The following is a 24,881-nucleotide window of genomic DNA, read 5'->3' on the forward strand; positions in this document are numbered from 1 at the left end:
TACTGTAGACAGGTTTTTCCTCTTCATTTACATCACAGGAGCCACTTCTGTGATTGACTCAGATTTTATTTTTATAGCTGACACATTCACAGCAACACAGAGGAGAAGAAAGGAAGAAATGGAGGTTGGGAAATTTCCTGCTGGGAGAAAAAAGTGACATATCTTTCCTTATGGGTTTCCAGCTCTAAAGGAAGACCTGAGAGATTCACATGGCTGTGTGGATGGGAAGTCCTAGGGCTGTTGTCCCAGTTGCATCCCACAAGTGACCCAAGAGTCAATCAGGACAAAGCAACTTTCAAAGATGGTAGCTGGACAGCTACCACTCAAGGTCCCAACCCACCCAGGACAAGTACAGGAACTGGCAGTATTGCCATGGTAGCTGCTCTTAGTTCTCCAGCCCACTTGTGAATGTCCTAAAGCCCCCTTTCTAAGACTCTCCATGGCTCAGCAACAAGTCGCCCTGCGCTTGAGGTCCACAGAAAGAACTAGCAGCAGTTCAATGCAGGATGCTTGAGCAGGGTAGGGGGACCAGCATTGCCGCAGGTGTCCCTTTTCTCTCTTTTGTGCAGATCTTGTGCATTACTGACCACAGTCTTTTCATAGCCGGATACCAAGAGCACAGTCTCTGGTTATTTGTGAAACCTGCAAACAACAGCAAGTTGTAAGATCACTTATTTTCTGAGCAAATGGTACCATATTTTCTGTAGCAAGAGACAAATGGCAAGCTGGTAGTCAGAAGGCTGAGATCTGATGATCACAGGTTCAAAGTCAGCCCAGGCAGTAAAGTTTGTGAGACTCCTATCTGCAATTAACTACCAAAAAAAGCTGTAAGTGGAAGAATGTGAGTGGGAAAAGCTCAGGGACAGCATCTAGGCCCTGAATTCAAGCCCCAATACTTGGGAGAGTGGAGGAGAGGGAGAAAGAAAGAGAGAAATAAGGTAAATAAGGGGGAATGAGGTTCTAGCATCCCAGAGACTAAGCATTTTGTGCTAGGAAGTTTTGGGGGCTTACCTCAATCATTTAAAGAAGTTAAAATATAGCACAAAATCTCTAGCTTTGAACAATGTTACTTCCTGCAGGGTCTTGTAAGGTGAGTAACTCACAAAGGCACATTAAGAAGCAGATGAGGGGATGGTTCCCACTGGACAGTCAAAGGCCGGGAAACATCTATTTCAAACTGCAGCTGGAATTTGGAAGAGCTGATCTTCAAGACCCAGGGACTGTTTTGGCCACATGTAGGTCATGATAACAAACCCATAAGGGCTTTTCAAGCTTCCTCTATGCCACAAACTCTTGTTCAGATAATATCTTCTAAGTAAACCCCAACAACAGAGAGCAGAGCTGTTTCTAGTGAAGAAGGGGTAGGGTGGGGAATGCAGGGACCCCCCAGGGCCACTCTGAGCTTCTTCCTTGTCTCAGCTGCTTCTCAGGAACCCTGGCTTGCCAAAGCTTGAGACCCTACCTCCAGCTTCTCCCAAACTGGCATTAGATCACAAGGAACAGATTAACAAAGAGGATATGTGGGCACACACCACAGGCAGCGCCCAGAGTAGGCTCCCTCACCATAAAAGGTCATCATGGGGGAGATTTTGAACAGAACTTTCTGGGGGGGGGTCTAATTTAGACAGTTACGCTTAAATTATTATATCTTAAGTGAGGTGGAGGTAAGTATTTTCTAAATCAATCCATAAAGTGAAACAGCAACCAGGCCCAGATTTCAAGCCCCATGACCAAGCCAAAAAAAAAAAAAATACAGCTGCATGGCTAAGCAAATCTTATGTATGATACTGTAGCGTTTGTAAAAATGAGAGCTAATGTGGGCATGATCATTTTAGAGTATTGAAAAGCACATTTTGTTTCCTGGTGGTTAGAGTCATAGGGTTGAATTTAGTTGTGTCAGTTTGTTCTTTGACTCCTTAGAACTGGGGGCTGAACACTTTCTGGTCATTTCCCTAGCAGGCTTAACAGAAGCCATGAGATTGGTACTGCCATTCCATTTTACAGATGGGAAATTGGAGGCTCAGAGAGGTGAAGTGCCCCAACTGTAGCCACACAGCTGCAGAGTGGCAGATGGGCCTTCAACTCAGATCAGCCACTATCTGGAGCCAGCACCCCTGAGCACAAGACGTGGTGGTTCTCTTCCACTTAGAGATGTATCCTCTCCCTCCCCCACCCCCATGTGAAAGGAGGTGTTCTGAGGATCAGATGAATTCATGAAGTAGATATGACACAGTCTCTATGTTGAGAAAGAAAGATTAGATCCAAGAGTGGGGTCCTAACCCTGGGGATGGGGAGCAGCTAGAGCCTCTAGCTTTTAACAGCCTTTGTTTTTTTGCCAAGATTTGCCAAGATCTGCAGAATGATTTTGTATTTATTTGCTTGTATTTATTTATTTACTCTTGGTTCGAGACAGAGTCTTGCTCTGTTGCCAGAGATGACCTGGGTTTACTATCCTCCTGACTCAGACATCCTAGTGCTAGGATTACAGGTGTGTATCATGCTTGCGAGCTAAAGGGCCTTTATTTTTGGATGCTGCATTGTGAGACTGAACCTTCGGGCTTGCCAACTCCTAGGATCAGATAGTGCCCAGGGTGGGAGGTAGAACAAGGACGTGTGTGTAAAAGGGGAAGCCACTGCTGGTGGGACAGCTGGCTTGGACTCTCTCCATGATGTGCAAAAGGGGAGAATGAATTCCCCATCTCCTGCAGGCCTGGCTGAATGAAATGACAGGTGGGGAGGGGCTGGACTGAGTTCTCGCTGGTGTCCTAGGCTTGTGAAGGTTGACTGTTATCTCTGGGAAAGCTGAGCACTCAGCTTGTTTTCTGTGACACACATTGAGCGGTTACTCTGTATTTTTGTTTACTCAGGTTAACTCTTTTCCAAATGGCCACTCCATCTGTGCTGGCATGTAACGTCAACTCCTGCCTGCAGCAGGGGCTACATGCAGCACAGAAGCTAAGGAACCAGGGCCCCGCCCAAGGACCACTCACTGTTTCATGAAGTGAAGCCGGGCTCTCCTTCGCAGGCCTGGAAGAACAGAGCAAGTACCACAGTCAGCAGGGGCTCTGGACCAAGGGCACCACGCCCAGGGATGGACAGGAGGAGGAAGGCAGCTTCATCCCCACCTCAACCTTGTCCCTGTGCCAGGCTTGCTCCCAAACATTCCACACCCATCAACCCCCTTTAGGTTCACTGAAGCTTATGAGTTGGATACTACTACAAGGTCCATCTTAGGATGGGGAAACAGAGGCACAACAAGCAAGTTATTGAGTAATCTACCCAACTAGTATCTTAAACTAGTATCTTAAGTGGGAAAGGCAGGATTAAAAGCATTTCCATCATTCTGTGTCTTTAAACTCTTCTCTCTTGTCCTTCATAATAGGTCAGGAATGAGAAATCTCATGGAGGGGCATCTCAAACATAGCGTGGGTACAGGGATAAGCAAGATCTCCCACTGGGGTGAAGGGAAGAAATGTAAATGTGTCTCAACCTCTATTACTCTTTGTCTTTGAGGTACAATAAATAAACATAGCTAGTTGCAGTTAGTCTTGGCAATTTACAATTACCAGTAAAGGGGCTGGGAAGGTGGCTCAGTGGTAGAGTGCTTGCCATGCATGCATGAGGTCCTGGGTTTAATTCCTTAGTACCACATAAGCAGAAAAATCCAGAAGTGGCACTGGGGCATAAATGGTAGGTCACTAGCCTTGAGATGAAAAGCTCAGAGACAGTGCCCAGGACCAGAGCTCAGGCCCACAACCCACAAAAAAGAAAAAAAAATACCAGTAAATAAGAAAAAGTCCTTAATCAGAGAAGTTTGTAGATCATGGCACTTTAGTAGGTTCTTAGAGTGGGATACCCAGACCCCGAGGTAGGAGCAAGGGATGCAAAGCTATGCATGCACATGGGTCACCATTGCCATCACGTGGTCCCAGAGACCTGTGGCTTGCCCAAGTTTAGGGCCACCAACCTGCCCATTTTATAGAAACCCAGGGAAGGGGAAAGTAACTTGCACAAGGAGGCATGGGTGAGCTGAAAAGCTAGAGGCAGTCTGAGCTTCCCCTCCACTGATGACAAAGCCAGTCGGTTAAGAGACCATGAGAAGAGATGAGCCCAGGTCTGTAGTGGCCAAAGACAGCAGCCATCTGATTTTCCCACAGTCCCTTGGAGGGGGGACTTCCGGGAACTCCACTCATACCATTGGCTATCTCACCTAACTCCTGGGCCCACATCCTGCATCTCTACTACTTGGGCAAATTCCCATCTACAGCACAAGCCTCATGCCCGCTTCTCTGGGAAAGACTTTACAGACTGTAGCCCTGGCTGGTAGACAATGTTTTACTCCCAGGCCAGAAGCCAGGCAGGCAGCACTGGAACAAAACATAGATCCATCTGACTCCAGAGACTGGTGGGCTCTCCTTCTGGCAGCATAGGATCTGAGATGTGGAGTCTGGAGATGTGGCTCAGTGCTAACATTCATTCTCAGCAAACATGATAAACTGGCACCTCTTGACTTCCTCCAACTCCTTCTCCCTCCACAAAGAATCACTTCCAGAACTACCATAGGTTCTCTGGGGCCAAATAGCCACCAGGCTGCTGTCTACTGCACTAGAGAAGGAACTCCCCCTCCCTCCTGGACCTTCAGACAGGAACTGGGGACACCAGGATGGCCTGGCAAGGGGCAACTCACAGTAAAGGCGCATGCTCACACCCAGGGACACCAGCAGAACCAGGATACCGGCCACCAGCAGGCTGAGGGTGATGAGGCTACATGTTGGGCCTGGAAAACACACAGGACACTTGTTCAACACTGAGCATTTGAGGCAGGCAGATACAGAAGGAGGAAAATCACCCAAGACCAGAACCCACTTTTAGGAGAGTGCTACTGGTTACATTTTGGTGTACTTTCTTCCTATCTTTTTTTTTTTTTTTTCATGCCAGTCCTGGGGCTTGAACTCAATCTGGGTGCTGTGCTTGAGGTTTTTGTTTTGTTTTGTTTTGCTCAAGGCTAATGCTCTACCACTTGAACCATAGATCTACTTCCAGCTTTCTTGGTGATTTACTGGAGGTAGGAGTTTCGTGGATTTTTCCTACCCAGGCCAGCTTCAAGCCATGATCATCAGATCCCAGTCTTCTGAGTAGCTAGGATTACAGGCATGAGCCACTGGTACCTGGCATCCAATCTTTCTTGTATTCACTTTGAACACATCAAGATCTATCTATCTATTTATCTAGCTAGCTAGCTAGCTAGATATCATCTTCCAAATTTTTTTTTTTTTTTTTTTTTGTCGGTCATGGGGCTTGAACTCTGGGCCTGAGCGCTGTCCCTCAGCTCTTCAGCTCAAGGCGAGCGCTCTACCACTTGAGCTACAACACCACTTCCGGTTTTCTGGTGGTTTATTGGAGATAGGAGTCTCACGGTCTCTCCTGCCCAGGCTGGCTTTGAACCACGATCCTCAGATCTCAGCCTCCTGAGTAGCTAGGATTACAGGCGTGAGCCACCAGCGCGGCTCATCTTCCAAATTTTTTAAAAATAATTAAACTCAGAAACTATGTTCAAAGGAAGAAGAAAATTCTCATGCCTAGAAATGAGATTTTATTTAAACTATTTGATGATTTTGTATTTGAATTTCACAACTTGCTGGCTATATTTTTGAAAGGTTTGGACTAATTATATTTTTATTGTAAAAAAGTTTTATATGAGGTTAAAATGTCCTGAGAGCTAGGTGCCAAGTAGTTCACACCTGTAATCCCAACTACTCAGGAAGCTGAGATCTGAGGATTTCAGTTTAAAGTCAACCAGTACAAGAAAGTGCATAAGACTCTTACCTACAATTAACCAGTGGAAAGCTGGAAGTAAGGATGAGACTCAAATGGTACAGTGTTAGCCTTGAGCAGAAAAAGCTAAGAGACAGCCTATAGGCCTGAGTTCAAGTCCTAGTACTGGCATTAAAAGAATAAAACAACAATGACAACAAAACTCCAGGTAAGGAGCAAACAGCATTGGTAATTTGATAATTTTCTTTTCTGAATTTATGTGTTCGTAATTTCCATGGATATATAAGTTACTTTAAAAATTCACACAGTGGACCATCCTGGGCTAGTTTTCATGTTTTACTCTTTCAAATCACTCACCCTGATAATTGTTTCATGTCCTGAAACTGATATGAAAATGGGAACTACAGATTCATAGACTTTAACTATTTTTATTTTTGGCCAGTCCTGAGGGTTAAACTCAGGGCCTGGGCACTGTCCCTGAACTTTTTTGTTCAAGTTAGCACTCTACCACTTGAGCCACCGTGTCACTTCCAGCCTGAGGAATCAAACCCAGAGCTTCATGCATGGTAGGCAAGCACTCTACCACTAAGCTACATTCCCAGTCTGTCTATTGTTAATTGTAAGAGGTACTGTCCAATGCTTTCTCTTCCTTCCCACCCACTAATAGTGCACCCTGCTCACCCTTAGTATCACTGAGTTTTAGTGTTTGTTTTTCTGTCTTGGTACTGTGGTTGAACCCATGACCTTGTGTTCTCATTTGGCATTTTCACTTATAGCTGGTGCTCTACTACTGGAACTATGTCTCCAGTCCTGGTTTTTAGTTTTATCAGTTCAGTGGGGGAGAGGACAACAGTATTTCACTTTAATCTTTTGATTTTGTGTGAGCTTGGACTTTTTTTTTTTGTCATGGGGCTTGAACTCTGGGCCTGAGTGCTGTCCCTCAGCTCTTCAGCTCAAGGCAAGCACTCTACCACTTGAGCCACAGCGCCACTTCCGGTTTTCTGGTGGTTTATTGGAGATAGTCTCACAGACTTTTCCTGCTCAAGCTGGCTTTGAACTGTGATCCTCAGATCTCAGCCTCCTGAGTAGCTAGGATCACAGGCATGAGCCACCTGACTTATATTTATATATATTGAACACTTGGAATTTTATTTAGATGGTGGAGACATTATAAATTAGATTGTGCAGATGGTTGGGTAACTAAGTAACTTTGTAAAATTCATTAAGTCTGGGTGTTTAAAATGGGGAAGTGTATGGTATGGAGTTTTATCTGAAGGAAGTTTTAAAAAGTAACACACATGGGAGGCATCCTGAGGAGTGGACGTGATTGGATTGAAATCAACAATGTACTACATACCTATGGCTCCTTTATTTCACCTGGCTTTGCTGGCTCCTCCTGCTTCCACATATCTATCTTCTTTCTTTCTTTCTTTCTTTCTTTCTTTCTTTCTTTCTTTCTTTCTTTCTTTCTTTCTTTCTTCTTTCTCTTTCTTTCTTTCTTTCTTTCTTTCTTTCCTTCCTTCTTTCTTTTTTCTTCTTTTTCTTTCTCTCTTTCTCTCCCTCTCCCTCCTCCCCTCCCCTTTCCTTTATCTTCCCCACGCTCCTCTCTCCTTTTGAGATGGAGTCTCATCGTGTTGTCCAAGCTAGTGTCAAATTTGTGAACTCAAGTGAATTTCTGGCCTCAGCCTCCTGTGTAGCTGAAGATGTCAGGCACCGTATTTGTGTTTTATACCATTAACCTTGTAGCCTGCCTAAACTCCTTTAGATGAAGTTGTCCAAGCATAATATGCTACGAGACAAGGTCATTCTGTCCCCACCTCCATTCGGTAAGACTTTGCCTTTCTGAAGTTCTGATTTTTCATTACATTGAGACATCATGTGGCTTCTCCCATCCTTATCTCCAAGGTTCTATTCAGTACCCTCCTTGGGTACTTTCATATTTTAAAACAAAGCAACCCAAGCAGCACAAGGTAGTGCTGTGGATTGGGGAGGATGGTGTCCTTGTGGTTTCTTCTCTGGGTGACAACAGATGGCAATTTCTGTGTGACAGCAGTAAACTTGGTGGGGGGGAGGTTGAAGTTGAAGTCAGTATTTTTCCAGAAACTTATTTGGGCTGATGGGTTCAAGGAAAGTGTACCTTCCCTTCCCTTCCCTTCCCTTCCCTTCCCTTCCCTTCCCTTCCCTTCCCTTCCCTTCCCTTCCCTCCCCCTCCCCTCCGCCCCCCCCTCCACCATTCTGGCAGAGAGGTGTTTGATACAGAAAGGCACATTTACTCTGCTCATTAGCAAATATATATTAAGCTCATCTTATGTGTTGCATCCTGTAAAGTATCAAAACTGGAAAGTTTTAAAGTGCTGATTCTTTGAGTTGGGTCTTTTTTTTGGGGGGGGGTCTGGTCATGGGGCCTGAACCCTGAGCCTGAGCACTGTCCCTCAGCTCAAGGCTCAAGGCTAGCGCTCTACCACTTGAGCCACAGCGCCACTTCCGGCTTTTTTCTTTTTGCTTATGTGGTGCTGAGGAATTGAAACCAGGGACTCATGCATGCAAGGCAAGTGCTCTACCACTGAGCCACCTTCCCAGCCCTGAGTTGGGTCATTTTGTTAGTTAGCAGCTTCATTAGGATATAATTTGCACATCATGAAGTCCATCCATTTAAGGCATACAATTTGATATATTTAAAATTCTCTGAGAACTGGGTGCCAGTGGCTCACACCTATAATCCTAGCTACTCAGGAGGCTGAGATCTGAGGAGTGTGGTTTGAAGCCAGTCCAGGCAGGAAAGTTCATGAGACTCTAATTTCCACTAAACTCCAAAACCAAACCAAACCAAAACACCAAAAATGGAGCTGTGGCTCAAGTGGTAGAGCACTAGCCTTGAGTATAAAAGCTCAGGGACCTAACGAGTGCGCTCCAGGCTGCATAACCTAGGTGGTATACACATCAGCACAGGCCTAACAAGCGCGCTCCAGGCTGGGGCCGGAACCAGGCCTGGGGATCCGGCGCCTGAACAACACAACCAACTCCTCCCAATTGAAGTAAAAAGCTGAGCATACGCCTCAACAGAGGGGAGAAAACCAGGAAACAACACTCCCCCGGGAAGCACGCCTGTGACAACAAAAGACCTGGAGGCCCAGGACAAGAGAAGCCCAAACCCCACCAAAACTCCACCCATATACCCTAGACTGGGAATTGGGCAACACAGGCTGCCAGCACCTGATAGTAAGCAGGAGCTCAGACTGTTAAGGCGGCTCAGCAATAGAGTGATAGTCTTGGATGTATGAGGCCCTGGATCTGATTCCTCAGCATCACAAAAGCAAAAAGGGTCAGAAGTGGTGCTGTGGCTCAAACGGTAGGGTGCCAGCCTTGAGCTGAAAAGCTGAGGGACAGCACCCAAACCTAGAGTTCAAGCCCACAACCAGCCCAAAACAAACAAACAAAAACACATCAGGAGCCCATAGCAGACTCCAGCATTTGGGAGAGTGCATCCAGAGCATCTGTTCTTCACAAGAGCACCCGTAGGAGCAAACACAAGCAGTCTAGGCTGCTCAACCCTTCCAAAGGCGGGAACTGCCAGCAATCTACAGCAGAGAGCTGAGAATCCTAAGTAAGACAGAATAGCAGCTGGAAATAGGCTCCCAACAGAACCCAGACCAGGCACAGACTCTCTCTACCAATACAGAATCAGCAACCAAGCAAAGACAGACACACCAAAACAAAATTGAAGAGCAGTCTCCTGAACCTCCATGCGAAAATCACAGAGAAAAATCACAAGGTTTACTACCACCCAGGACAGCAAGCTCACCTCAAAAGCCAGCAGCCACACAGGGGAGAGCCCCAGTGGGAGCAAAGCAGGAATGGAAGACAAAGGCTACTTCCAAGGGTTGCTGGAGGCAATGACTCAAGAAATAAAGCGAGAAATTGATCAGAAATTGAAAGAGCACAAGGATGATCTATCCAAAGAGATACAGGGTATCAAACAAGAGATGCATGCAAAAATAGAAGCTGCACAAACCTCAGTAAGAAGTGAGATAAACGCCAAATTAGAGGTAATGCATACCTCATTGAGAGGTGAGATCAGTACTCTGAGAACCAACATTGAATCCATAAAGGGATCCATTTCCTCCATGCAAACCACAATAGAAGCCACTGTCAACAGAGTGAATGAAATGGAAGGTCGAGTGTCAGATACAGAAGACAGAATACACCAACTGGACCAAAAAGTGACAGATATGGAAAAATTACTCAAATTAAACCAAAGGGATATTCAAGAGCAAGCAGATAATGCTAAAAAATTTAACCTTCGCATAATTGGAGTGGACGAAGGTGAGGAATTCCAGAGCAAGGGAATGCACCACCTATTTAACAATATAATCAATGAAAATTTTCCCCACCTCAAAAACGACCATCTTAACTACATCACAAAAGCTTATCGAACACCCAACAAGCAAGACCCCAGGAGAAACACTTCTAGACACATTATAGTAAAAATGATAGATCTGAATAATAAGGAAACAATCCTGCATGCAGCAAAAATGAAGAAGGAGCTATACTACAATGGGAAAAAAATAAGAATTACTGCAGATCTCTCCACACAAACAATGAATGCAAGAAAAGCCTGGGAAAGCACCATACGAGCCCTGAGAGCCAATAACTGCCAACCCAGACTGATCTACCCGGCAAAGCTAGCATTCACATTTGATGGAGAACTGAAAACTTTTAATAGCAAAGAAAAACTAAATGAATACATAAACATTAAGCCAGCATTACAAAGAATTCTAAGAGGGGGGACACAACCTGAAGAAAGCAGCCAGGAACTGGGGCCTGCCCCAAACAGGCGTTACTCAAAGTCTAACTGAGCAAGCACAGGAGGAAAGGAAAAAAGAAAAACTTAGGAAAACGGAATGGCAGGGACAACAATGCATCTCTCTATACTTTCTCTTAATATAAATGGGCTGAATTCACCAATTAAAAGAAAACGAACTGAGGACTGGATAAGAAAACAAGACCCATCCATCTGTTGCCTTCAGGAGACCCACCTCTCAGCCAAACATACAAACAAACTCAGAGTGAAGGGGTGGAAAAGGATCTACCAATCAAACGCCCCCAGTAAGAAAGCAGGTGTAGCTATCCTGATATCTGACAAAATAAACTTTTCATTAAAATCAGTACAGAAAGACAAGGACGGACACTACATATTAATAAAGGGAACAATCCAAGAGGAGGATATAACCATCATCAACTTATATGCCCCAAATATTGGTGCACCCAGATATGTCAAACAAATGCTCTCAAACTTACAGAATAAAATAGATCCCAATACGATAATACTAGGAGACTTTAACACACCACTCTCACCAAAGGACAGGTCTACCAACCAGAGGATTGGCAAAGAAGCTACCGAATTAAGAGAGGCCATACTGCAAGCGGAATTAACTGACATCTACCGAGTATTTCACCCTAAAACAACACAGTACACATTCTTCTCAGCAGCTCATGGAACTTTCTCCAAAATAGACCATATCATAGTTCATGCAAGGAACTTAAGCAAATACAAAGGGATTGACATAATCCCCTGTATCCTATCTGACCACAGTGGAATCAAGCTAGCTCTCAATAACAAAGCATACCGCAGAAATTTCTCCAATACATGGAAATTGAACAGCACACTCCTTAACAATGCCTGGATAACAGAAGAGATCAGAGAAGAAATAAAGCATTTCCTACAACTCAATGAAAATGAAAACACCTCACAAAGAAACTTGTGGGACACAGCAAAAGCAGTCCTGAGGGGCAAATTTATTGCCCTCAGTGCCCACATCAAGAGAATGGAGACAGACCAAGTAAATAATCTCATGTTGCAATTAAAACAGCTAGAAAAACAGGAAAAAATGGGACCTAAAGCTACTAGAAGAAGCCAGATAACCAAATTAAAAGCAGAGATTAACCAATTAGAAAATCAGAAAACCATAACCAAAATAAACCAAACAAAAAGCTGGTTCTTTGAAAAAATAAACAAAATTGATGGCCCATTGGCTAGATTAATTAAAAAAAGAAGAGAGGAAACCCATATTAATAGGATTAGGGATGCCACGGGAAACATCACCACACGTACCCAAGATATCCAAACAATTCTAACAGACTACTTTCAAAAGCTATACTCTCTAAAGGAAGAAAATCGGGCAGAAATGGATGCATTTTTAGAGAAATACAAGTTGCCCAAACTGAGCAAAGAAGAAGTTAACCAATTAAATAAGCCAATATCCTATAATGAGATACAGGAAGCTATCAAAAGTCTTCCAACAAAAAAAAGCCCAGGACCAGATGGATTCACAGCAGAATTCTATAAGACCTTCAAACAAGAACTAATACCCATACTCCTCAAGCTCTTCAGAGAAACAGAGAAGGAAGGAGCTATCCCAAACTCATTCTACGAAGCCAATATCACACTCATCCCCAAACCAGGCAAAGACCCAACCAAAAAGGAGAATTACAGGCCAATCTCCTTGATGAACACAGATGCAAAGATCCTTAACAAGATTCTAGCTAACAGAATCCAGAAACACATAAAAAAAATAATTCACTATGACCAGGTAGGCTTCATCCCAGAGACACAGGGATGGTTTAACATACGTAAGTCAATAAATGTAATCCAACATATCAACAGAGCCAAGGTCAAGAATCACATGATTATCGCTACAGATGCAGAAAAGGCCTTTGACAAAATTCAACATTCATTCATGCTAAAAGCTCTGGAGAAAATAGGAATAGAAGGAACATTTCTAAAAACAATAAAAGCCATTTATGACAGACCAATAGCCAATATTATACTTAATGGGGAAAAGCTACAACCAATTCTCCTAAAATCAGGAACAAGGCAAGGATGCCCACTGTCTCCACTCCTCTTCAATATAGTCCTAGAACCCTTAGCCAGGGCAATAAGGCAAGAAAAAGACATTAAAGGGATCCGCATAGGAAAAGAAGAAGTTAAACTATCCCTTTTTGCAGACGACATGATACTATACCTCCAAGATCCCAAAAACTCCATCCCCAAACTCTTAGAAATCATAAATCACTTTGGCAAAATAGCAGGATACAAAATAAACCCACAAAAATCAGTTGCCTTCCTATACACTGATAATGTACAGGAAGAGAGGGAAATAAAGGGAGCAACCCCATTCACAATAACCTCCCGAAAAATAAAATATTTAGGAATTAACCTAACCAAAGATGTAAAAGAACTATTTAATGAGAACTATAAAAAGTTAAAGAAAGAAATTGCAGAAGACACTAGGAAATGGAAAGACCTCCCATGCTCCTGGATAGGCCGACTTAATATAGTAAAGATGGTAATACTTCCAAAACTAATATACAAATTCAACGCAATTCTTATTAAAATCCCAATGACGTACATCTCTGAAATACAGAAAACAGTCCAAAAATTCATATGGAACAACAAAAGACCTAGAATAGCCAAAACAATTCTAGGGGATAAAGACAATATGGGAGGGCTATCCATGCCGAACTTCAAACTCTACTACAGAGCTATAATAACAAAGACAGCATGGTACTGGCACAAAAACAGACCCGAAGACCAATGGAACAGAATAGAAGACCCAGAAATAAATCCACAGGCCTACAGCCAGCTGATATTCGACAAAGGAGCCAAAGACATACAATGGAAGAAACACAGCCTCTTCAACCGCTGGTGCTGGGAAAACTGGGCAGCCACATGCAGAAAACTAAAAGTGGACCCCAGCCTATCACCATGCACCAACATCAACTCAAAATGGATTAAAGACATTAACATTAAACCTGAATCTCTGAAACTACTGCAGGACAGAGTAGGAGAGACACTTGAACTAATAGGCACAGGAAGGAACTTCCTGAACAGAGTCCCAGGGTCACAACAAATTGGAGAGAGACTCGACAAATGGGACTACCTTAAAATAAAAAGCTTCTGCACAGATAAAGCTATCGCAACCAAGCTAGAAAGACAACCAACTAATTGGGAAAAAATATTTACCAGCAATATATCAGACAAGGGGTTAACATCCTGTATATACAGGGAACTCAAGAAACTAATCCCTCCCAAACCTAACAAACCAATTACTAAATGGGCAAGGGAACTAAAGAGGGACTTCTCAAATGAAGAAATAAAAATGGCAAAGAAACACATGAGGAAATGTTCATCATCCCTGGTGGTGAAGGAAATGCAAATAAAGACAACCCTGAGATACCACCTTACCCCAGTCAGAATGTCCCACATCCACAAATCAGCCAACGACAAATGCTGGAGGGGATGTGGAGAACGAGGAACGCTATTACACTGCTGGTGGGAATGTACACTCATACAACCACTTTGGAAAGCAGTCTGGAGGGTCCTTAGAAAGCTAAAGATTGACCTCCCTTACGACCCAGTCATACCACTTCTAGGCATCTACCCTGAACAACAGGAACCAATATACAAAGACACGTGCACCTCCATGTTTATTGCAGCACTGTTCACAATAGCTAGGATATGGAAACAACCTAGATGCCCCACCACAGATGAATGGATCCAAAAATTGTGGTATCTATACACAATGGAATATTATGCAGCCATTAGAAATGACAAAATAATGGCATTTGCAGGGAAATGGATGGAGCTAGAAGGAATCATGTTGAGCGAGGTAAGCCAAGAACGAAGAGACAAACAGTACATGGTCTCCCTGATAAGCGGATGATAAATCCAAAATGTTAGGTGATATGACAAAACTAACAGGACTTAAGAAACAAAGAACTCCCACTCATCTGGTTGAACCACTACTAAATATCCCCATGCTGCTGATCACGTGTATGGTATATAACATATGAACACCGTTATATATTACAGACTGTGATAGACAATTTGCTCCAGGAAAGTTAGAATGAACTTGTGACTTTAAATGAGCATCATTATTCCACAATACTGTGAATTTCCGGAAATTAAGTAATCACTTAATCACAATCAAAAAAAAAAAAAAAAAAAAAAGAACCTTGGGGAAGGGAGGGAGGGAGGGGATGGTAGGGAGAAAACAATGGAGGGGGTAACAATGTTCAAGAGGAAGTGTACTCATTACCCCACTCATGTAACTGTAACCCTCTGTATAGAATCTTTACAATAAAAAAATTAAAAAAAAAATAAATAAAATAAAGTTCAGAATGCTCAGCCTAAAAAAAAAAAAAAAAAAAAAAAGCTCAGGGACAGCACCCAGGCCCAGCGTTCAAGCCCCAGGACTGGCCTCCCCCGCAAAAAAAAATCTTCAGAGAATTGTGCAACAACCAGCATAATGTAACTTGAGAACATTTTCATCTGCCGGGAAAGAAGCCCCTATATTTTAGGAATTATTTCTCACTCCTCCTCAGAGTGGCACTCATTCATTTTCTGTCTCTATGAAATATCATACTCTACATATTTTATGTCCGTGGAATTATGAAATATGAGGTCTTTTGTGACTACCCTCTTTCACTGCATAATATTTCCAAAGTTTATCCAAAATTAATCAATTTAGAGACAGGATCATGTTATGTAACCTAGTTGGCCTTAAACTTGCGGTCCTCACACCTCAGCCTCCTGAATGCTGAGATTATAGGCATGTGCCACCATGATCATCTTCTTGTTCCATTGTAATGGCAGCCTCACATACTGGTAACCGATTTTGTAGTTGGTAGACATTTGGGTCATTTCTACTTTTTGGCAATGAGGAACAAAGCTGGTGTGAAGATGTTTTATTAGGTCTATCCTCACTGCTTTGCACTGCAAGGATTTGACTGTCCTCTCTAAACTGTGACGGCTATTATACTCAGGATCTCTTCTAACCCCAGTTTGGTGTGTGTGTGGGGGGTGGAGAAACAGGCTAGAGACCCAACACTTGCCAAAGTGCTTGCAGAAAGATGAAAGGAAAGGAGGAGGGAGAGGGGGAGGGAGGAAGAGAGGAAGTAGAGAGGACATCTGTCTCAGAGCTTGGGGGATGGAACTCACCCTTCTGGGTCACTGGGTTGGGGAACCGGCACATTTTCTTCTTGGTAGTCTTCCTGGTGGGTTGGACGGTGGTGGGAAGAACATCAACTGCAGACAGAAAGCAAAGCACACATCTTAGCCAGCTAAAGAGCAGCTAGACTAAGAGACAACCCTGTATCTTATATGCAGGTATTAGAGTCCTCACGATGGATCACTGATCTCCATGATGCTACATGGACTTGCAGTCACACAGCAAGAAAGCTTCTCATCTGCTCTCAATATGTCTAGTATCTTGGATGGGGGGGGGGGTCAGCTTGGTGTCTTGGAGAAAGGGGCTCTTGACCTTCCTTCCCAACCCGGAAGCCAGTGAGGAGGCCCATGTTAAGGAGATGCCGGCTCTGTTTTGCACACATGGCCTCATGATGGCTACTTAGTTTGAGATTAGTTTCCTTTCTCTTAGAAGTCCTTAAAAATAATGTAATATAAACTAGGTGCTGGTGGCTCATGGTTGTAATCCTAGCTACTCAGGAGGCTGAGATCTGAGGATCGTGGTTTGAAGCCAACCCAGGGAGGCGTCTCTTATCTCCAATTAATCACCCAAAAGCTGGAAGTTGGGGTGTGGTGCAAAGCGGTAGAGCACTAGCTTTGCACATAAAAACTCAGGGGCAGTGCCTAGCCCCCAAATTCAAGCCCCAGGACACACACACACACACACACACACACACACACACACACACACACACACAAGTCAAACTCATAGATCAACCCAACGCCTTTGGTCATTAGTACTGAGGAGTGACTGTGAGGTCACCTCATGGCTCCCTTCTGGGGTGTCATGTCCTTACTGCTCATGGCCCCAGAGGTACTTTCATTCACCTCAAGAAGGCAGGGGCGCCGGGCGCTGGTGGCTCACGCCTGTAATCCTAGCTACTCAGGAGGCTGAGATTTGAGGATAGAGGTTCAAAGCCAGCCCGGGCAGGAGAGACCGTGAGACTCCTATCTCCAATAAACCACCAGAAAACCGGAAGTGGCGCTGTAGCTCAAGTGGTAGAGCGCTCGCCTTGAGCTGAAGAGCTGAGGGACAGCGCCCAGGCCCAGAGTTCAAGCCCCACGACCGACAAAAAAACAAACAAACAAACAAAAAAAAAAGAAGGCAGGGGCTTCTCAACTGGTCCCTGGTGAGTTTGGAAGGGAGTTAGCTCTACAGGGCCCTTAGTTCCTTGGCTGGGCACAGAAACCTAGATATGATGTGGGAGCTCTTGGGGGTACTAAGAGCTGTTCTGTTTTAATTTCATCTGGCCCACAACAAAGTTCCCCTTGATCCAGCCTTACCCTCCAGTTTCAACCTCTTTCTGTGTCTTCCTGCAATGGACAGGCCCTTTGGGCCCATGGTATGCTTAATGGGCCTGAACTAGGCCCCATCTTTTTCCAGACACTTGCTCTATCACCCCGTCTTCTCCTCTCCAACACAGTCAAACAGATAGATTCTGGTTCTGGGTATCCAGGCTGTGGGTGAACTGGCATGATTATAAAAATGAGCTTTGGGGAGTTGTTGCCACTCTTGGGGTTCTGGGCAGCTTATGTGGCTTGGAAATAGGAAAGCCAGGTAGTGGTGGGTAGGGTTGGTGCTTTTGGGAAGTTTCTAGAAGTTTCTGCAAATCAATTATGCTTCTTTACCAACCACCTTCCTCAGACACTGAAATCTCATGAGTGGAAAGATGTGGGGTACATAGAGACAAAAACAATTAACCAAACCCAAACCCAAAGTCCCTCATTCTATACAAGAATCAGTACACTGATCTACCCCTACCTCCAAGAGAGACTTTCATTTTCTCAGAACCTCATGCTCACCCCACAGGGTAGGCCTGTTTGGTTTGGTTTTAGGCAAGGTCTCACTCTGGGCTCAGGCTGGAACTCATGATCTTCCTGTCTCAGCTTCCCAAGTATTGGGGTTACAGGCCTATATCACCTAGATGGTTTTTGTCTTTCTAATTATGCTTCTATTCCTAGTTGTCTCTACCTCTTCACTCCAAGATCCCTTGTCCCTCTCAGTGCCCCCTATAGGAGCAGGAGACAGGGACATAGGAGCCCTGACCATAAGTTGAGCTGGGATAGCAGGGCTCACTAAAGCCATACAAGGGACTGGGAGAATTTGCCAGAATCCTCCTCATTCTTGGAGGCTGAATGTGTCTAACATGGCAGCCATTGGTCACATGTGCAGCTTAGATTGCACAATGTGTTCAATCTGTATGCAGAAAGAATGCCACAATATTTCAGCAATACCTCATACTGGTTACTTACTGAAATGATAACAGTGTGGATAAATTGGGTTAAGTTTATGAAAATTAGTTTCTCTTGTTTCTTTTTCATTTAAAAAAATTCAAAAATTTAAAATTAGGGGCTGGGAATGTGGCTTAGTTGTACAGTGCTTGTCTAGCATGCATGAAACCTTAGGTTCAATTCCTCAGTACCACATAAAGCAAAAAAGCCAGAGGAGGTGCTGTGGCTCAAAGATAAAGTGCTAGCCTTGAGCAAAAGAAGCTCACGGACAGTGCCCAGGCCCTGTGTTCAAGCCCCAGGGCTGGCAGAAAAAAAAAAAGAAAATTTAAAATTATATCTTTAGCTTGAATATATTTTTACTGGATGTACTAACTGAACTCACAGAACTGAAGCTTCCCAGGACTAAAGGAGTTAACAGTTCCCATGAAACAAATGAGAAGATTGAGGTTGCCAGAAAGGGAAGGACCTGCCTAATGCCATGTGGCAAATTAGCAGTTTGCTTACTCCCCAAAACTCTAAGGATAGGGTTCAACCCACAAAGAAGACTGAAGGCATCTACCCCTCTACTACCCTGGGAATGAATGCTCTCATTGGGTGTGCCCAGATAAAAAGAGCCTCCTTCCCTTGTGAATATAATCAGCATTTCTGAGATCCCCATCTGAGCAGGGACCCAGCTCTGCTGTGACTTGAAGGGCATAAAAACAGAACGTTTTGTCTCCATAAAAGCACAGTGCTGGCCGGGTGCAGGTGGCTCACGCCAGTAATCCTAGCTACTCAGGAGGCTGAGATCTGAGGATCATGGTTCAAAGCCAGCCCAGGCAGGAAAGTCTGTGCCACTTTCATCTCCAATTAACCACCAGAAAACTGGAAGTAGCAAGTGGTAGTCCTGCTGCAGAGTAGAGCTCACTGAGAGCTGGGCAGCCCCAGGGTCTGGTACACAGTAGGTGTATAATGCTCATTTATATAGTGCTAGCTTGTTCTTACCAACATTCAGTAGAATGCTCTTCCCGAAGGTCAGCTTAGGGGACCCGATAGTCATGCACGAGTAGATGCCACTGTCTGCAGGTGTCACATTCGTGATATTGAGAGTGGGCTTGGTCATGTCCTGTGACAAAGTTAGCTTCTCTTTTGTCACCCCTGCGTTGTATATCGTCGTTTTTTTTCCAGAATCCCAGTAGGCCAGGACATCATAGTAGCTGCCATTGCTGGGGTCCTGGTGTAATCTCAGCCAGTAGAGACGCGCATTGCTCGAGAAGGATTTCATCTGGCAGGGCAGAGACCCTATTTGGTGGCTCAGAACCTGCACCAGTGTAGGGGCTTGCTGGAAGGCTAGGATGCCTCTCAGAGCTGCAAGGGGGCAGAAGGACAGAAACCTTCAGCACATTTTCCTGGACAAGCTCATGGGGGGAGGGAGTCGTGTGTCTAGAGTCACACCAAACCATGGATCAAAGCCCAATCCAGGAAAAATCCTTTCAGTGACAGGGCCTAGGGGTGGAAGTGGGGGGAGGTGAGGGAGCTACTGGATTAGAGCCTCACAGAGATCAGTGGCCAGGCAGATGATTGCTATAGTTTTACATTGGGCACAGGAACACTGTGGCTATTTGGTGATAGTAGACTAAATACCAGGCCCATGGCATGGATTATTTCAGTCAAATCTCAAACTGGCTTTGGGATATTTTTGTGCGTATATGGATGTGCCGGTACTAGGCTTGAACTGAGGGCCGGGTGCTGTCCCATAAGCTTTTTCGCTCAAGGCTGGAACGCTACTGCTTGAACCACAAATCCTCGTCTAGCTTTTTGGTGGTTAATTGGATATAAGAATCCCAGGGACTTTCCTGCCTGGGTTAGCTTTGAGCCATGCTTCTCAGATCTCAGCCTCCTGAAGAGGTAGAATTACAGGAACTAGAATTACAAGAGCTACCAATGCCCGACTAGTTTGGGGATTTTTACCCCCATTATGCAGATGAAACGAATCTAGGCAAGAAGCTACTTAATCGAAGTCCCAATTACAGCTATTAATTTACCCAAAGTTTGAAGCCAAAATTGGTTGTCCTTAGCTTTCCCTGGCTGCCATCTGATGCACAGGCCTTCCTTCCCAAAGCTTCTAGCAGCTGAAAATCTAGGCATCATGGGAGAGGAGCCTAGACTCAGGTAGAGCACTTGGTTGATCTGCTGCCTAAAACAGGACCAGCCACCATTTCTGGGCAACTGTCTCCAGCAGGCACAATTATAGACATTTTTCCCCAATCCAGGTCCCGACCCAAACAAAAAGACAAGCACCCCAGAAGCAGGGCTGGGAATTCACTTTAGTATCAGAGGGGAAGGCCAAGTAGGCAGAGGTTTGCTCATGAGGAATAAGTGGGACTTACAGACCTAGCTGGAAATCCAGTCCCTGCTCTGCATCAGTGTGAGACATTAGGGGAGTCAGAGAGCAATGGCTTGGTGCTACTGTTCTTTTTGCCGAAGAGCATTGGAAATAAATGGGAGGACACGTGCCAATCGCTCATGCTTGCAATCCTAGCTACTCAGGTGCCTGGGATATGAGGATCATGGTTGGAAGCCAGCCCATACAGGAAGGTGTGGGGGACTCGTATCTCCAATTATTAGTAAAAAGCCAGAAATAGAGCTGTGGCTCAAGTGGTGAAGTGCTATTCTTGAGCAAAAAAAGCTATGGGACAGTGCCCAAACCCTGAGTTTAAACCTTATTACTGCCAACAATCACACACACACACACACACACACACACACACACACACACACACACACACACACACACACACACACACACAGCACCACACCATACCACACCACACCACACGGAAGAATGAAATAAAAAGGGAAAGGAGGGAAGGGAGGGAGGGAGAGAGGGAAGGAAGGAAAATGATATGGGAGAAATCACACTATACACAGGTAAATATCATCCACCAGTCTCATATCTCACATTATTGTTACTAATAATAAGTAAAATCTCAAAAAGGAGCAGAAGGGTTCCCTTCATGGCCAAGACTTCACTCACAGTTCCAATAAATACTATCTGACCTTTCATTTTGGCTTGGGACAGAGGGCCACTCTGTGTACCATGGAGAAGCACAAAGATGACACGAATCTGGGTGAGCAGAGGAGGCCTCTGTGTGTGTGTGGTGTGTGTGTGTGTGTGTGTGTGTGTGTGTGTGTGTGTGTGTAACACAGAGGAGCCAGCTTCCTGAGTTAGTGGCCCATGTTTCTGTGCTTGCAGCTGATACTTCATGGCCCCATGTGACCCTAGGACACAATGAGATTAATTTAAATTTAATTTATACAGACTGCACCTTCATATCACTTGAAGTTTCGACTTTCTTTTCTTTTCTTTTTTAGGTCTGAGATTGGGACTTAAACTTGGTACCTGATGCTTTTGCTTGTTGGCTGGCGCTCTACCAACCCTGAAGCTTTGACTTTCATTGACAAGGAATTTGCACTTGGTGCCAAGTGGCTTCTGGGGTTTCTTTTTTCTCCCCAAATGTCAGACTGCCTTTTCTAGTGGTGTCTTTGGAGAAATAGTCAATAATGTAGTATTTATGGAGATATGGAAGGCATGGTCATGCCTTCTCTCGCTTAATTCTCATCTGATGCTATGGGGAAAGAGATTGCTTTACAAGCATTTTACTTATGAGAAACAGAGGCTCAGGAAGGGTAAGAGTGTTAGATAAGTTACACAACCTGTATATAGTGAACCACACTTAAACCCTAGTCATGGGACCCCAAAACTTGAGGGTGAAACCTCTGAGTTAAAGAAGTCTGTGATCCACTCCTAGGACTTAGACACATAATGGGGCTACAAATACAGATGACAGAAGTCCTTCCAGAAAAGCCCAGAAGTGGCTCCTTAGTGTAAGGCCTGGGCTATAAGTATCTGTTTCCCCCTTCTGATTAAGACACATCCTGTCCCCCACCAAGATTCCCCCGCCCCCTCTGGGTCAGCTTGCTTCTCTGGCCACTGTACCTGGCCGTGACTGAGACCCTGCTGCTTTCTGGACACAAAGACAGGTTTCCAAGACACACGTGATCTCATTTGATTTCAGTAGCCCACTAATTCCATTTTCAAAGGAACCTGATATTTCTAGAACCATGGGCAATAATCTTCCCAGTCTTTATTGGCCTAGACTCATTTCCATGTATGAGGTCTCAGGGTTAGTGTCTGGTCTAGCTGGTAGGACGTTTTGGGGGGTTAGGGGTCACAGATGAGTGGGCATTTGGCCATCAGTCTTATTGGGAGCCAGTTTCAACCCTAAGGGAATCTGCCAACTCCAAACTTTCAACCTCAGCACAATGTCTTTGAGGAGCCAAAGTACCCACCACCCCTAATGCCAGAGCCAGAAGAGGAAGTGCCCAGCTAGAGCTGTCCCTGGACTGGCAGCACTGGGTGGCTTCTGTCCAATTGTGCCACCACAGCTTCCTGGAAGTAATAAAGATGTGTCTGCAGGACTCTCTGCCTGGGCCATGCATGGGGCAGGAAGGCCAGACGGGGCCCCTGGCACCTTCCTAGGGATACATACCTGTGGAGCTCCTGGATAAGGATATCTTTTTTTCCTTCTTCTCCGATGCCCTCCCGCTCACATCCTCCTTCCTTTCCCCTTCCCTCGCTTTCCTCTCTCCCTTTTTCCTGCCACACCTCCAGGCTTTTGGGCAGAGGTCTAAGACATAAGGCTGTGGATGCCTGGGCCGGTGATGAGCTCATGGAGGGTTTTATATTCCTTTCCACTCTCAGAGACTGTGCCAGCCAGCGGCCCCCACCGCTGTCCCCACAGCAAGGCTCTGAGCTCTGCCTTCTGCCTTTGAGACAACCATTTCCAAACCGGCCCTGTCCCCTGGTCTAGTTCAGACCATCCCCTGGGGAGTAGGGACAAAGTCCAGGCTTACCTGCCAGGAGGAGCCAAAGCCAGGGCTGCATCTTGGGGCCCCTCCAGGACAATCAGAGCAGAGGGCGGGCGGGGCACCTGGGGCCCCCAGTGGGGGTGGGGTGGGTGTTGATGAATAGGGGCGGGGCTGTGGTGTGTAGGGATGGTTAGGTCTCCGCCCATAGCTTCCTGGCAATTCAGAGGTCTGGGCTACACTGAGCCCACCAGATCCCCGTGCAAGGCAAGGCCTGACAGCGCTGAGTCGTGCCAAGCACCAGCACGTGTGTAAATGCCTCCTGACCCCTGGGAAGTGTTCAGGACAGGGTCGTGACCCATTGTGACAACTAGGCCAACTGAGACTCAGATCAACAGGTCCTGCTGGAGGATTGGTAGAGGGAATGTAATTGGATAGCACTGCTTTTCTTTATTGCTTTCTCTCTCTCTCTCTCTCTCTCTCTCTCTCTCTCTCTCTCTCTCTCTCTCTCTCTCTCTCTCTCTGTGTGTGTGTGTGTGTGTGTGTGTGTGTGTGTGTGTGTGTGTGTGTGTGTGTGTGTGTGTGTGTGTGTGTGTACAGGGGCTTGAATTCAGGGCCTGGGCACTGTCCCTGTGCTTTATTGCTCAAGGCCAAGTGCTCGCTCTACCAGTTGAGCCTCAACTCCACTTTAGGCTTTTTGATGGCTAAGTAGAGATTAAGACTTTCAATTTCCTGTCCTGGCTGGATCCTCAGATCTGAGCCTCCTGAGTAGTTAAGATTACAGGTGTGAGCCACACAGAATTTGCAGTGTGAACAGGGGATTGATGTGTCACTAGAGACAGTGGAGTAAGAACATCATGATCTCCAACCTCCAAACCCAATGTTCTTTCTCCTCTAGTACTGCTCATTATTGGTGATAGGCTTCACTGTACTGGGGAGAGTTTAAAGGAATTGGAGATGACGAAGCAAGTAGGGCCATGTCCTGAGTAAAACAGCTCAGCCAAAACCTCCTCCCCGTTGTCATATTGTTATTGTACCCAGGAGCAGTTGTCTTTGGAACTACAGTTTGAACTGAGGGCCTTCCATTTGTTAGGCAAAGCACTGTAACGCTTCAGCTGTACAAGCAGCCTTTTCTGTTTGAGTTTTTCTGGGAGGGTCTCATGTTTTCACCCAGAGTGGGTTTCAAACATTGATCCTCCAGTCTTTATCTCTTAGAGATGGTGTTACAGGTGCAACCCACCCTGATTTGATCATTTATTGAGATAATCTTGATAACTTTTTTGTGTTGTGTGCTAGTATTGGAGCTTGAACTCAGGGCTTTATGCTCTCACTCAGTTTTCTTGCTCAAGTCTTGTGCTTTAGCGCTTGAGCCATTCCTCCGGTTCAGCATCTTTTGCTGGCTAATGGGAGATAGTATCTTTTGGACTTTTCTACCCTGGATGCTTTTCAAATTTTGCTCCTCAGATCTCAGCCTCCGGAGTAGCTGGGATGATAGGTGTGAACCATAGTCTCCCAGATTTCAATAACATTTTTTTTTCCCTTGAGTGACCTCCAACCTCCAACTTCCCAGTCTCGTCCTTCCAGGTAGCTGGGATTACAGGTTTGGACCACCCACACCCAGCCCAACACTATTGATAATATTACAAATAAACCATTTGAAAGCATACAGTCCAGAAGTAAGTAGTGCATTATTCCCTATGGCTCCTTCCCTTCAGTTCCTGGAACTACTAATCCTTAGTAGTAGTTGGACTCGTCAGTTCTAGATATTTCATGTAAAGGAAATCATGTAAAAGATTGCCTTTAGTAAATGACTTCATCTACTAAACACTACATGCTTATGGTTTTTCTACATTGTCATATAGACCAGTTCTTCATTCCTGTTTATTGCTTGACATAGCCAGTTGCATTTACCATAGTTTGTCCATCTATTGATGAACCTTGGGATTGACTGCTAAGGCTGCCCTTTGGCTATTAACATGGGGCTGCTATAAACATTTAC

At 45.0% G+C, this 24,881-nt stretch overlaps 1 protein-coding gene across 1 annotated transcript; it reads right to left on the reverse strand.

The window, feature by feature from the left end:
• LOC138804588 (T-cell surface glycoprotein CD8 beta chain-like) lies at positions 1-22,991 on the reverse strand. The gene is made up of 6 exons (XM_069988902.1): positions 22,931-22,991; positions 19,019-19,381; positions 15,776-15,862; positions 4,688-4,777; positions 2,991-3,027; positions 1-642 (listed from the first exon to the last, which is right to left on the reverse strand). The coding sequence occupies exons 1-6, from the start codon at positions 22,959-22,961 to the stop codon at positions 630-632; spliced, it is 621 nt and encodes a 206-aa protein (XP_069845003.1). The 5' UTR covers positions 22,962-22,991; the 3' UTR covers positions 1-629.
• Between the last annotated feature and the right edge of the window lie 1,890 nt (positions 22,992-24,881).

Source organism: Dipodomys merriami, unplaced genomic scaffold (assembly GCF_024711535.1).
Source record: "Dipodomys merriami isolate MVZ:Mamm:240054 unplaced genomic scaffold, mDipMer1.0.p SCAF_37, whole genome shotgun sequence".
In the NCBI taxonomy this organism is placed as follows: domain Eukaryota; kingdom Metazoa; phylum Chordata; class Mammalia; order Rodentia; family Heteromyidae; genus Dipodomys; species Dipodomys merriami.

Bases quoted from the DNA above. Each gene is read 5' to 3' on its own strand.
- LOC138804588 (XM_069988902.1), bottom strand. From the start codon at position 22,961: ATGCAGCCCTGGCTTTGGCTCCTCCTGGCAG. The intron at 19,382-22,930 runs GTAAGCCTGGAC...GCCCCCTTGCAG, and splicing joins GCTTTGGCTCCTCCTGGCAG to CTCTGAGAGGCATCCTAGCC. The intron at 4,778-15,775 runs GTGAGTTCCATC...TGTGTTTTCCAG, and splicing joins CAACCCAGTGACCCAGAAGG to GCCCAACATGTAGCCTCATC.